At 39.7% G+C, this 15,103-nt stretch overlaps 1 protein-coding gene across 1 annotated transcript; it reads left to right on the top strand.

Moving 5' to 3' along the window:
• The first annotated feature begins 871 nt into the window (after positions 1-871).
• LOC131698573 (endothelin-3-like) lies at positions 872-14,309 on the top strand. The gene is made up of 5 exons (XM_058990803.1): positions 872-1,688; positions 4,702-4,981; positions 10,902-11,060; positions 12,296-12,388; positions 12,796-14,309. The coding sequence occupies exons 1-5, from the start codon at positions 1,619-1,621 to the stop codon at positions 12,833-12,835; spliced, it is 642 nt and encodes a 213-aa protein (XP_058846786.1). The 5' UTR covers positions 872-1,618; the 3' UTR covers positions 12,836-14,309.
• Positions 14,310-15,103: the final 794 nt, after the last annotated feature.

The following is a 15,103-nucleotide window of genomic DNA, read 5'->3' as shown; positions in this document are numbered from 1 at the left end:
CCCAAATTGAGGCTAAACTTTTATTCAAAATCAATCTGACGTTTCAAAGGCCACCAAATTTTTATCCAACATACAAGAATCGCAAACTGATCTTTTATTCCAAATCAACCCGACATCAACAGTTTGACATGAAAAGTTAATCAGATCCTCAAGTATTTTTTTTTTTTTTTAAATCAATTTTGCTTTGCCGCACGGTTGCTGGACAAGCCAAAGAAAGTGCTTTTTGACAACCTATATTCATGACAGAGATATGCCTGCGTGACTCCTTTTTTCAAACGATCGATATAGTTTCCAGATTTGTTGCAAAATAAAATGATTTTTGTTTAGGAGGCATAGTTACATACACATTCTCATTAAGACCAAAGAGTTGACTTCACAGTGATGTTGACAATGTGTGTATACTGTAACAAATAATCCTTAACCTAAGAAGGAGCCTTCCGTCGATTCAGGGCCAAACTCGATAATTATTACACTAATAAATGATCAAAGATAGTCTGCCAATTGCTAACTAACAATTAACACGTCGCTGTGGGCCACGACCTACGCCGCTAAAAGTAATTAATTTTTAAAAGGAATCTCAGGGTGGAAATATTCTCACTGTTTATTCGCTTCTCTCTCTGCTTCACAATAACAAATACGCCTGTCTTTAGACTCAGTTAGTCCCGCCTCGTCTCACTTCACGGCCAATCACCAGCAGCTCCTGTGGTCCATGCCTGTCCCCCATAGGCTGTTCGACTGATGTGACACACACCCGCTTCTACTCCAAGCGTATAATATTATCTTTTTTTAATTTGGAGTCCAGGGGCCAGGTTCAGGGATCAAAATGATAAAAGTGTGGATCCATAAACTGGGTAACACAAAAATAAAATTGGGGAAAATATTTTCTCTCCTAGGTGATAAAATCTCAGGTTGGCACAGGCAGCTCCTTGTCCATTGGCAGACAGAGACCTGAACTGAGCATCATGTGCCGAGTGAGTGAAGGCACTCTAGCTTGCTTCTGATTGGAGAAATTCAAGGTGTTACCAGCATCCCCTGTTACAACCGTCCCCGGTCTCACTCTGGCGGGTGTTATGGTGCTTTACCAGAGAGCAAGCAACTTGCACCGTGCTGTAACCCTGTTCACGCTAATCCAGAAACAAGTGCAGCAGCAGCCTCGCGTGCTCTGTGTGCGGTACTCGCGCTGCAATCGAGTTCCTGTCTTGCGGGTGGTGCCTCCTGCATGCCTAAGCGTTACACTATAAAAAGCGTCCCGAGGTTTGATCTCCACAGATCACTGAGCATGTCTGCTAGGGGCGACTCTCAATGCTTGGAAAAAGGACTGGCAAAGGGACCCTTGGATCTGCAAGCATGCTGGACACCTGAGATCTCACAGCACACATACAAAATGTGCGGGTTTTTTTTTCATTAGACCTTAGCTGCATTGGAACCGGTCTGCTATTTGGATATTAATGCAAGTTGTTGCTTTACAAGAGAGGGAAAAAAATACGGATTTTTTTATACGTTTTTTTTTTCTTTTCATTTTTTCCTTTGTCTTTTGCATGACATTTATATTTCGTTTCTGTTGGATAGTTGTAATTTCGTTGTAATAATTAATTTTCTCTCCTGGAGCTATTGTGGCATGGCTAGTGTGTTATTGATGGATCTGGTGGTTTGGTTGCTAATAGGACTAACAGCTACGTTTGCAAAAGGTAAGACTGCCGCTTTAATCCTAGTGTATTAACTTGCGCCTAAAGTTCAGATCCCATACTGAATCATACACTTAAAATAAATCAACTGCACTGGACTAATAAAGAGATTTATAATCACTTTAAAATGGAAGTAGTCTTTAATACTAAAACAGGTTTAAGGGGTGTGAAACTTTGTGTTTAATTGTATCCTTATATTATTATTATTATTATTATTATTATTATTATTATTATTATTATTATTATTATTATTATTATTATTATTATTAATTTACTAATTTAAGGCCAATGAACAGTATAATCTACTTAAAAAGAAAATTGTTAATACAGTTAGGAACTCTGTTTGTTCATCTTATTATAAGTAGGGCTATTTTGAACTGTATAAATAATATCGGATCAATTTAACAGCGCTACAACAACTGTTCTTTCGAATGACAGCAGCATTCCAGCGCTATGCAGGATCACAAGCAGAAAACAAGGCGAACCACTTGAAATCTTTATTATATTGTTCACTAATATGATTTTGATATGTATCTTTTTTTTGTGTCCATCACAGACATCAATGAGCTATGGTGTTATTAGGCCTATAACAATATGATCAGTTGTAATGATGTTTTACGATATGTACACACTTAGAAAAAAAGGTTCTATCTAGAACCATTAAAGGTTCTTGCATCGCTGTAGTAGGGAACCTTTTTAGGTTCTCTCCCCCCCCCCCCCCCAAAGATTCTTTCAAACCATTTCCTTACCCATGCATATTTTGTTTGCAATACAGACCCTCCCATCTTGATTTTTATTATATTGTTCCTACTACAAAATCATTGTGTGAAATTAAAGATTAATGTAATGTATTTTAACATTTAACTATGTAGATAGACCATTCCCTTTTACAATTCTCCTCTGTAAGTAAGCTATAGAAATATCTTAATTATTAGTTAAAGCAGTAATAAATAGAACACACAGATTACTAACTACTTCTGTGTAAGGTGAATTAAAATTTAAAAAATGCAGCAAAACTTTTTTTTTTCTCTAATTGGAGAAAAGCAGTTCCATTTATTAAATACAATCATAAAATATGTACATAATTAAATTGAAATTAAGTAAATTAATTAATAAAAATGAAAGGGTTAGAGACTTCCTTCACATTTTCTCCAGTAAACTCCAGTAGAAACAAACTTAAAACACTAAACATTTCTGCAGCACTTTCAGAACAGAACCTTAATGATCACTTTATGTGTTTATTTTCTAAACACAGGCCGAAACAGCATTATATAGTATTTTAAGACAAATTGGCACTGTCTTTAAAGTATTAAGTTTGAAGACAGATGCCTCCAAAAAGCTCATCGTCTTCCTCGTCTGCTTTGGATGTTCAATACCAAATATATAATATAAAGAAAAAACAGACAGCCCCCAAAGCAAGAGACGCATCCAGATTCAAATCATCAGTTAGCATGGACTGGCCATCCATTACGACGGTCACTCTCTCGTATGACAAAGGAGTTCCCTCTGTACAGTCATGTAAAACAAATCACAGGGGTTGGGAGGGCTGGGTCCTGAAATATATATTTTTTAAATTCAGAAACCCATACATGTCAAAAAAATAAATAAAATACAGTACAAAACAACAACAACAAAACATTATGGACTTGGAGGTCATTCAAAATGTTTGTGATAGGATAATTGCACTGGCTGAATACACATAAGAGCTATTACAAATGCACATGGGGTGGAAGGAAAGGCCACTTATGTTTACATAATATCAGAAAAAATATTATGAAACATTTACAAACTTTTGTTTTGATCAAGTAGTAATATATAGTACATGCAAAAGGTACACAAAATGTAAATATATCTGTTAGCTGCAATGCTTCTTTTACATTCTCTTACATTCAGCCTACAAGCAGTAAAAGATGGACACAACCGATCAATCAAAATGTACCTGATCTATCACAAATAAAGTTGACGAATCTTCTTTTAACAGGGATGGTAGAAGTAATATTGCTGCAGTCAACTCCAAACCTAGAAAAAAAAAAAAAAAAAAAAACCCATAATAACCGATAGGTTGTTACCTGACATCAGTATCAGTATCCAGAGAAATCACATTCCAAAAAGATCCAGGTGTTAGCTGCTTTAAAAAATACCTGTGTGTGTGTGTATAATATATATATATATATATATATATATATATATATATATATATATATATATATATATATATATATATATATATACACACACACACAGTATATCTATTTACCTGAATAATTATTTTGATAGCTATCAATATTAAAATCCAAAAAAAAGAAAATGTAATGTCAACCTCAATGTTTTCCACAACTGAATCAAAACTCAAACCAAAGCTTACCTTTCTTCTCTAGGTCATTCAAGCAGCTGGCACACGTTCTTTGGTTTTACAGTGCAGAGTACACACAGCACACCTACAATGTAAATAAACGTGAAAAAAAGAGATTGCAAAATAAATCATGAAAAAATAACACAATTTAAAAAAAGAAACTGAATTTTTGTTAAAAAAAATAAATTAAAAAAAGCCCCTTCCTATTCTCTCTGAAATTGCACATTTATTAAATACGCGTTTTATTAATCGTACGCAGATGTTTGAATAGACAGTAAAACGATTTTTAAATGTCATGTAATGAGATAGTTGTGAGCGACAGTCTCGTTAGGCGGTATACATGGCTTGTTTAAGGAACAAGTACTTACCTGAGCGCCTCGTATCCTGCAGACCTGTCTAAAATAAACACGCAGGCGAATTAAACTGCTCGGAACATCCGCAGAACAGAAGCAGTCCCTAGAAGTGAATGTGCCGGTAATTGTGTTTTGATCAGTCCCCATGGTGAATATCAATGTGTTACAGCCTACAGTAGGTATTTTAATTTTGTATGTTAAAAGCTTCACATTTAACTGAAATTCTAACATATACACCTCCGCTGCATGCAAAGACAACTTTTCGGTGTGTTTGTTTATTTCTCATCTCACATGTATCCTGTCGTTACAGGTTCTCCACCTCCCAATTCCGGATTCAGCGAACCCAGTTTGACACAGCAGGCGGGACACGAGGCGACCCCAGTGAACACAGTGGACACCAGCTCCGCTCTGGGTCGCGGTGTAGCCAACGGGTCGTCGCCGGGGAGTAATCTGGGCGAGAAGATTTCGAGCACGGGCAGCGAGTTTACAGCACCTCGCAGGAGATCCAAACGCTGTACTTGTTACACCTACAAAGACAAAGAATGCGTTTATTACTGTCATCTAGACATCATCTGGATCAACACACCCGAGTGAGTGACCCGAGTTTTAAAAATGATACTTATTTCACGGGTTGGTTTGTATTTGACTTTTTGACTATGGAAAGGCATGGGAGTTGTTGTGTATAAACTAGGCAGGCACCATGTATTCCGTGTAGGACACGGCTCCTTTAGCGCGGTGTGATTGTTTTCTGCTCTCGGATGTGTTTGTCTTGTGGAGATGAATACGGTAACGGTATCTGTGCTCATTAGGGTTAACCCTGCATTCAACCGTATCAAGATGTATGCAGTTTAAATTAAACTATGTAACTTTGCCCAGAGCGCAGAGGTCCCGATCGTTTTGTACGGTGAAGAAATTGCAAACTCCTGTAGGGAGGGCTCGACGTATTCTATACTATTTTAGGTTGGGGGCATATAGACAGGACTGGATATTACACAAAGGCGGCGTGGTTTTAGGGGTTTGAACCTCCCTATGAATTATTTAAATACGTGGGACAATAAAAAATTCAGGCATGTGCAAAAATCTCGATCCATCACCAGCACAAGCCTCCACCAGCCCTACGTGAGGAAAACTGTGGATTGACGGAGACTGCTGTTGTTCAGTTGCATTTTAGCTGTGATCTACAGTATACCTCAGGGATGGAAATAAGACTCCCATTGCATTGCAGTTTGACCCATTCCTGGTTTTACTAGGAGTTTAATCAAACACCACTGAGTTTGTTTCCTCTCCATTACACCTGAATTGTAATGGAGAAAGAATTCAGTTTGGTGAATTTCCTGTAACAGTGTTTTCCTTACTCACACTGTATTGCCTTTCGTGCAGTCCCATAGTGGCACAGCATTGATGCAGCTGGGTTAAACTGCAGAGAAAAGTGACTGAAATATATCCTTCTTGTGTTGACTCACTTAACATTAATTCATAAATTAAAAAAACACACTTGTGATGTGATTCTTTATCAATTGTCATACGATCTTCTGTTCTACAGTGTAACAGCAATTTGACTTCTCTATAACTAAACATGTTTTTTTTCTGGTACACTTGCCAGCCTAGTAGTCAGGTAACATGTATTGCACTGTAACTGCAGGCACAGTGACAGTGCAGCCTTTGCTCTTGATGGGATTGGTACCTAACCAGCGATAACTCTCATAGCTCTTTCATTTGTATTTTCCAATTGGTTGAACTTGGATTACAGCCATGTCCTAATATTATATATATATAAAAAAAATGTGAATTATATTTTTGGATTAAAAACAGTTTTGGCTGACCAGAACGACACATTAGCAAGCCCCCCCCCCCCCCCCCACTTTATTCACTGCAATAAAAACATCAAAGAACACTGAAGCTACTGTACCCAGCTGCAGCTCTCAACATGTAAACCATTCATCCCACTTAAAGAAACTTTGTCCAAAAAGCTGCTCTTAAATTGCGTTTGTGTTACAGTTAAAAACTCCTTGAATACCCACACATTTACTACCAGTGGACCTACAAAGCAGTAAGCTTCTGGCCATTGGATTTTACATTTTAAGCAAATCACCATGCAGTTTTTATATTTTTTAGAGAGGCTGCCAAATTTCAGACAATGCCCAGCTCTGTTGTAATATCCTTGTTAACGTTCAGAACACATGCAATAGTAGGACATATACTGGCCATACACAAGTAACAAAGGGGATCTCAAAAGTATAATGCTGATTACTTTTGTAACGTGTGTTCATCGAGAAACTGAGCTCTGGTGATGGGGGGTCTCAATTAAACAATGCTGTTGCTGTATTCATAAAGGAGTTGGAATTTATCAGGTTAAACCTGGATAGCCCAGTGTGTGCAAAGAGTAGCGCTCTGTGGCTTCTGGGGTGAAATTACCCATGCCTGCCATTAGAGGGAGCACAGATCATATGAGGGCTGGTGTGTGCTATCTGCAATTCTGCAGCAGTCCAGACAGAATGAATCTCTATTGAGGGAAATGGAAAGCCTTTCTGTAGAGCACTTTACAGCTACAGTACGGCATGTCTAGCCCTGCTCTGTTATTGTCGTCACACACAGGGTAGGTAACCAAAGATTTGTGGGGCGCTCAAGCTGTCACTTTGTTTTCTTGTAGAAATGTACGGAATGTCTTTTATTGATGGACGTCAGTGGCATTTTGGCGAACATGATGGGAGAGAGATTTCAATCGGCTTTCTAGCAGTTAGCAGTTCTTCATAAACGTTTATATTGACCTTGCTGCAGCGCAGTGTAACGTTATAGTACACTTAATGCAAATAAATAAAAAAATAAATAAATACTTTCACCTCAGTTGCTGGGTAACAGCAGGAGTTTTTACCAGACCAAATAAATATGCACTTTCGAAATGTAGTTTATAGAATATCCAGGTGAAATGAATACCATCAGAAGTAGTAGGCACTCTCTTGTTGCAGTGATCCCTTGCTTTGTTTTTTCACACTCCAGTATATGAGAAGGGGAGCAGGGAAGAAAGCTTTGCAGTAAATACTTAACATCCACAAAGAACAATCATGTAAACTGAAACCAGCACCTGCAGAGGGTTGTTAAAATATAGCCTCTAACCCACAACTCAAGTGTTGACCAATTACATTGTCAAAAAAGTGCTGCGAAACAGCAAATAAACCTTGATTTCATGACTTGAATACTTTATGATTTTAAACATGAGACCTTAATTTAAATAATAAAGGGGCTGAGAAGAGACTTTTGGAGACTTGATGCAAACTGTGACTAGTTTTTATTGAAGAGTCTGTTCTTGCAGCAGCAGTCTCTGAAATTGATACATGTGTGAGTGAGTGGTGATTTTATTAAGTCTTGCTTCTCCATCTTTTTTTGAAGGGCTTTACAGCTTATCTGGCACAGTTGACTGTATCTTTCTCTGACATCCAAGAGCGAGTGTCAAGCCAAGAAACAACAGAAATTCAGTTGGAGGCGATAACTGTTTGGCAGCGGTCTGTGAATGATCTCTCGGCTTTCTGGTCTGGTTAAATTGGACCACAAAGAAATCTATAGAGCATCCGTCTCAGTAGAATAAATGAGACAATTTTTTAATTTGTTTTTTTTTTAACAAGAATGAATGAAAGCGTATGTGAAAGGTGTCGAATGGAAGATGATGCTTTTCCCTCCTCGGGGTTTCAGACTGCATGCAATTCTAGTTATTGTACAGGGTGTGTCTCTTTGACCGTGCATGCTGGAATCTTAAGAGGCTTTGTCTCAGAGCACAGGTAACCTGATTGTGCAAGATATTCAGTGGATCACAGCCAACAATGCTTCTCCTAATAACTAGTGTTTGAGTTAATTGACTTCTCTCTCTTGCAGCGTGTTCTACTTAATGACATTTCAAATTCCTGGTAATTGCATTATTTGTGACGCCTACTAAATTAAGAATTGAGCAAGTTCAGCATTTAATGTTCACCTAATTGCACACCTGTTCCTAACTAGGCACACCATTGTGTGTTTTACAGGCACTTGTTAAAATAGTTTTAAAAAAATGGCTCAAACTGATGGATGCAATTGGAGACTTAGATTACACCTTCCTATTCTCTCTGAAATTGCACATATATTACATTCCTTATAATTCCAGTTACTGCATAAAACTGTGAAGCAATTAACAGTAATCAAAGGCTTTGGGGTCTGGTTGCCAGTGTAAATGTGCGCTCAAACAAGGAAAATAAGGATCACGCTTAAGTGTTGAGTAACAAGATTACAGATCAAAGCGAAGAAGGAAGGAACTGCCATCTCTGGGGGTGAAGTGTTTCTTGGGACGTTCAAGTCCTTGTTGATAATCCTGAGATGTAGATTTATTGTATTTTAAAGTGATTTAATAAAGTAGTTGGAGCTTTGGGACTCATAGCGGCAGGATGTTTTGCTTTACAAAGTGTACCTCCGCGGTAGCTGTGGTGCTGTTTCATGACTTTCCCCTGGCTCTAAGAAGCTGTAACGTGCGTGATTACCTAACAGCTTTCCTCCTTGGGATCCTGGTTCAGTCAGTCAGATGTTTTTTTTTTAGTTTAAGCTTGGACCTCATTTATAACGGCTAGCATTCGGCCTATGTTGGTTCTCGTGAAATAGGTTTTGAAAACCATTCATATTTCATGTAAATATTGGGGGATTTTCATGTCAGTGTACGGCCTCGGTGAGGCAGTAAAAATATCAGCAAAGCGAGAGAGGAACATTCTCTTCAATCGGCTTTTGAAACACTCAATGCAGACGTTAATTGCCGTTGATTGGTACTTGGTTGTAAAGGTGAGGAAAGGACCTCCACAGATTGAGGCGGGTGGCTGCGAGATTTAAAGCTGCTGCTGTTCATGCATGACGGCACACATATGCTCTCAGATTTCTGACTCTTGACATCCACAAGCACTGAAACAGCCCATTCTGCAGGCTTGGCATGCAGCAATCTTAACCTTTAAGATTAGTAGACCAAGCAAGAGGAGGTTTATTTAGCTGTAATAATTTATACCGTCGTGCCAGAGGTCTTCTGTGGTTCTTAATACAGATGTAGTTGTTTTGCTGAAGGAACTGGTTTGCTAACCCCATGGCTATCCAGTCCCAACTCTGCTATTGTAAGCTGTCGTGTAGAGAAAGTCCTTTATTTGACGGATTGCTTGACTTGCAGGGTAGAGGTTGCAGACACTTTCAAAACTCTTTACTTTGGGTCATTTATAATCCGTTTCAGACGACTTGCCACGTGTGACTCCTGGTTTACTGTGCTGTCAATGTTACCTTTCACCTATGGATGTGATACTGTAATGAAACAATCTCTCTTCCTCAACTCCTGCTAACAACCGACAGTGGACATTACGCCTGCAAATCTATGAATTTACAGCTACAGTTTCACAGCACTGTCCCTGTGAGGTATTGATGCGTTCTCCAGGGTTTGCTGGCACATCAAATGCATTGCAGTCGGCAGGCACAAAGCGGGATCTAGTATTTTGACTGTAATGAAACTTGAGAGCCTTTCAGCAAATGTAAAAAATGCTGCCACTGCAGCATTTACTGTAGGAAAGGTAACTACACGCAAAACAGCAGACCAGGCTTTGGAATTGGAATGGAATTTTAAAAGGAACTGGAAATAGAATTGGAATTGAAAACAAGGAACTGACCCCCAGCCCTGCTGCAGACTGCTGTAGAGGGATGATAACTGTCCACTCAACACTGCAGACCTGCAGGCTGTATCTAATATGCAGTGTGTGTGTGTGTGTGTGTGTATACCCCCGTGTTTATTGACGTCTTAAGAAGTGATTATAAAGGAGACTGGTCCACAATGCAAGATAAACTATTCTAGAACTCGTAAACTCATTCAGTGTGCTTTTACTGTTGCCAGATTGTGGGCTTCCCAGTGGATTAAGTTGGGTTTCGCTTTCCTAACGGCTGAACTGAAGGTTTGAAGGAAAACAGTTAGTGGAAGTGTCAGTCACAGTTCAGTGTTATCTCAGTCTCCACCTAACCTATCAGCAGTCTGTAAGTGATCTGTTATTTCTTTTCCTTTGGCCTCGGTCTCTGATCATTGAATCACTAACTGTGATGGACAGGCTGACATGCTAAAATGCTGACATGTGCAGGCACTCACGTAATTGCCAAGTCTGAGGTTTCCACACAGGCTTAAGAACAGAAGCCTAACAGAGGAGGAAAACCCTTACATAACCCCTTTAAGATTCCTTTAGTACTCCTGCATTTGACTATAGAAATGCACGTTTCCTGTTTGCTATAGGGTTCAATTCTCCTATCAGTCACACACAAATACTACAAAGTCCTATATAATATGCTCTAGGTAACTAATCTCCTAGATCTATCACAAACCAGCTAACTAAACGTCTAAGCGTTCTGCGTGCAATGCATTGGAAAGAGAAGGAGTGAAAAGGGATTAATAGACCAGTAAAAAGTATCAGGGTGTGTACAGTATAAGAAAGGTCCTCCTTCTCCTCTCCTGACGGTCTCTGCTCTTTCCTTTCTCTCCAGACGCACAGTCCCCTACGGCCTCTCCAGTTACCGGGGCTCACTGAGGATGAAACGCTCTGTGGAGCACATGCAGAGTGAGGGGCGAGCTGGGGCGGGCTCCCCCCGGTGTTCCTGTGTGGAGAGGGGGGACCCCCACTGTGAAAGCTTCTGTAGGGAAAGGTAAGGGACCCCCTCTTCTCATCAATCACTATGTCTAGCAACCACCTGCTGTGGTTTTCCACTACACTGATCTCTGTGTGTGTGTTACTGAAAAAAACTGCAGACAGGGATATCGGGACTCACCAGTATATTTGATAAAGAGGGTTTAAATAGATTCTACTGAATGCCAAAAAGAAAGGGCGCAGTGTTATGGGGTTACGTCTAAAAAACAAAACACATACTGTATATATATATATATATATATACATACATACATACATATATATATATGTTACTGCATCCTGCATTATAAAGAAAAGACAGACATTGCTAAAGCGCAATGGAGTCCAAAAAAACAGTGTGTTTGTCCCCGTACATGTAGCCTGGGATTCTATAGAGGAGTAAAAGTATTGTACTCTGTTGCTTCTGGAATGCACTTACTTCCTGCACAGTCCCTCCTCTATGGTAAAGCATATTCAAAACTTGGAGAAACCATGGGAAACTGCCATTTCCAAATCTATCGTGGCAAACTCTTTCTACACACGGGGACTGATAATTACTGCATATACAATTATCAATCATTCCTGGTTCTGGTGCATTCTTGCCCCCTGAAGGTAAACAGCTTGGACACGCAGCTCAGATCTCCTGATAAGCAACCCATTACACAGGAGACCAGTTAGACCTTTCACCTGTCTGGGACCTCATTCATCAGCACACTCAAACTGACAAGTGCCACTGTCAGCAGTGCCTTCTCAATCTGTTTGTTCTTTAGCAGGCAATCAACTGCATCGCTCTCAGCACCCCAGTTCACACAGGTAGGGAGACACTTGATCCTGTGATGGCAGTAAACTGTTTCCAGTAGCAGCTGCTGTTTAAGAGCGCTGTAGCTGAATCATAGCTATCAGACATCACTACCAAGGCTGAAGCTCTGTGTGTCAATATAAGATTTGACGATTTATTGTTGGTCTTCAGTTTACGTTAAGTTCATTTTCAGATACAGTGTTTAAGCTCTGTATAGCGGTCATGACTAAATAATTATGCTGATGAAGGCAGTAGTCTGTTTTACTTGCTTTCATAACAATACAGCGGTTTCCAATATAATGTACGTTGCAGTGTGAAATCTTAATAAAAGTACATCTTTGGTTAAACATTTATCAAACTTCTTTTCATTTCCAGTGCAGCTCAACTGTGTCGCCGCTTCACTGCCGCTTTTCACTGTAATGCAGATTAACACAGATTTGTACATTTCTCTTTAGGTATAAAGGAGACGCAGCGCAGCAGAAGAGACTGAGAGGGGAGAGCTTTCTGGCGACAGACAGCCGGACAGGACTCTTCACTGCGGCACACAGGTAATTACACAGGCTGGGAAACAGAACTTGACCCATGCATCTAAAATATTTGTGAGGAAATGTGATGCTCATGGTAGATGATGGTGACTGGATTGGAACGCTTTCCAACATGGACCAGTATGCCATTGCTACATGTTCTTCTTCGTCCGTTTATACAGTAAGTCACTTTATAAAGCTGGGCACTGACAAAGATGACTTGTGCAGCTAAAACAAGCCGTTGCAAGATGGATCAAACCAGGTTCAGTTTGGATTATCTCCAAGACTTCTTGATGGAAAACAAAATACAGCATACCGGAGAGGCAAAGCTATTGGGATTCCTGTACTATTCCCCTCTTCAGTAATGTAAGAATCATCTGCCTTTTGAAGATTGTCACTATTCTTATTGTATGCATTTCTCTTTGCAACAGGCATTTGAAGTGGAGGCAGAGGGCTCCCTTCGTTCAGTAGGGCACGCCCTCCCCAGAGTCCAGCCAGCCCTGCGCTCCAAACACACACGCTCTTCAAAGCTTTACTCTTCCTCCGAGCTCAGCTAACTGGCCACAAAAAAGGACGAAAGTTTGGAACGTAAGAGACTGGCCCTCCGAAAGGCCCCTGTATATTTCTGAATGCACCGAAATGGCTCAAACGGGCACCAACCAAATCGGCTGGTAATGGCTGGAACTCACTGATAATCTTTCCCAGCACCCTCTCTGGACAGGGCTGCACTGCGGTCACACTGAGGTATGGCAAGCATCCTCTGGGAGCGGGGTTACTCAGGACTCAAAATGAGCGCTAGTTATTCACTGCAGGGATTGTATAATGGGATGCAGTTTATAACTTGTGAACCGCAACGGATATCTGTCTTTTGGAGCCTTTGACCTACCTGACCAGAATGCTAGCTGTGTGTGCTACAAAACACGAGCATCACAGCACATGCATTCATACGCACTGCTACTGTTAAGGATCATCAGGTCTGATGGAGTATGTGTCATCTCCTCTTCACTGCCAGGATGTTTCAGCTCAATATACTGAGCCTTTGTGTGCTGCCTGCCTTATAAGGGTATATCAACTTGAAATATATAAATATATATATCATACAAATGTTCACATTAACAAGTATATGGGCATAGATACAGCATATAACCTGTGGGATCCAGATTACGTCTGGAATACAGTGCCTTTTTATTTCCTTATTTGTTGTTCCTGGTGTCGTATGTATGTATTGTAAAGCCTAATGTACAGTCAGTTGCAATGCCAAAAGAAACTTCATTAAATTCTGTGGCAAATGTTTTGACTAGAAGTCTTTCTCTGTGTCTTCAGAGAGACTTCTAGTCGAAACATTGGTCAAAGAGGTTTGTTTTTAGTATTACTTCATATTCTATCACTGAAAATGTTTGTATAGTTATGGATAAGACTAATATAATAAGTAGCCCCTCATAGGCAACATATATTAATCATTATGTGTAATGCAGAGCCTGGTCAAACCTCCTTTACTGCAAAATAACTGCAGCAAAGACCCAATTTATCGGTGAAAACAACAAGATGCAAAATGGGCAGTGTTCTTTCCTATTGTGCTATTTCTCAGATTAGTCTGCAATACAGTATATGTGCAATCTATGAAACTATTATTATTCACCTTCCTTAACACACAAACACAAACATCACACCCTGTACCTGTATACTAGATAAGGTTAGAGTGGGCATCCAACACATGTGCCTGTGTAATAGCTAGGGTTAGAGTGGTCCAGTCCAGCACAGCACCGAAGGCTGCTTTAGATACTAGGCTTGGGTGTGTTGTGAAGAACAGCTATGGCTGGATGCAAACTACTTGTGCCCAATCCGGTTGACCTTGCTGGTAAACAAGTCTGCAGACGCCTGCCCTTTCTGCATCCTATTATCCTATTACTAATATTGTTATAATAAATGTTTTGTATATAAAAAAGGCAATTGTAATGGTGTTTCTTTTTTAAAGTTCAGTGAATCTCCAGTTCTACAGACAGATTGAAAAAAAAAAAAAAAATCAAGTGGAACATTGTAGGAATAACAGTTACTCATTGCACTTCATATGACTTTGCAGCCATTGCTTTCAATCACGGTCCTAGAGGGCTGTTCCACTCCTGGTTTAACAGGTACACCAATATAATGAACTGCTTCAGGGTCTGCAGGGAGGTTTAATAGGTTTAATTAAACCATTTCGAATAGGGCTGGAACAAAGACCAGGAGTGGAAGGGGCAGCTTTGGACACCGCTGTCTTAAAGCATAACCATGGAAGGTGCTAAAATCAGAGCAATTTGTCAAGGGCTAGACGCTTCTATAAAAAACTTTAGAAGCAACAGTGACATAAAAACGAGAAGTAAATCCGGCACACTGCGCCCAGCACACACAACCAAACACTTTTCTGCGATTTGTCATTTGTTCCGGTTTCCAGTTGTAATGATTTACCCAAAAACTTTTTTTTTTTTTTTTTAAATAATTTTTTTTTTTTTTATTAAAACCAGACTACTCGTGTCAGACAAAACAAACACACTTTTTGTAGAAATGACCTTCCCAGCAGTCCTACAGCTACCCAGCAAGGAGGCACCAACACAGAAATACATACAACTCGTTATTTCCACAGTACAGTATATAGAGAGCAGGGCTCTCTGGTTACAATATCCTTCTCCAACAGCTTCAAATAAATGACCATTAAAAAAAAACAATTCTCTGTTACCATAATGTGTGCTTTTTAAATATAGG

Source organism: Acipenser ruthenus, chromosome 18 (assembly GCF_902713425.1).
Source record: "Acipenser ruthenus chromosome 18, fAciRut3.2 maternal haplotype, whole genome shotgun sequence".
Taxonomy (NCBI): domain Eukaryota; kingdom Metazoa; phylum Chordata; class Actinopteri; order Acipenseriformes; family Acipenseridae; genus Acipenser; species Acipenser ruthenus.
The sequence above is the reverse complement of the archived record's forward strand: the minus strand, read 5'-3'. Positions and strand labels throughout refer to the sequence as shown.

Coding starts and splice junctions, on each gene's coding strand:
- LOC131698573 (XM_058990803.1), top strand. CDS start 1,619: ATGGCTAGTGTGTTATTGATGGATCTGGTGGTTTGGTTGCTAATAGGA. Junction 4,982..10,901: donor ATCTGGATCAACACACCCGA/GTGAGTGACCCG, acceptor CTTTCTCTCCAG/ACGCACAGTCCCCTACGGCC. Junction 11,061..12,295: donor GAAAGCTTCTGTAGGGAAAG/GTAAGGGACCCC, acceptor ATTTCTCTTTAG/GTATAAAGGAGACGCAGCGC.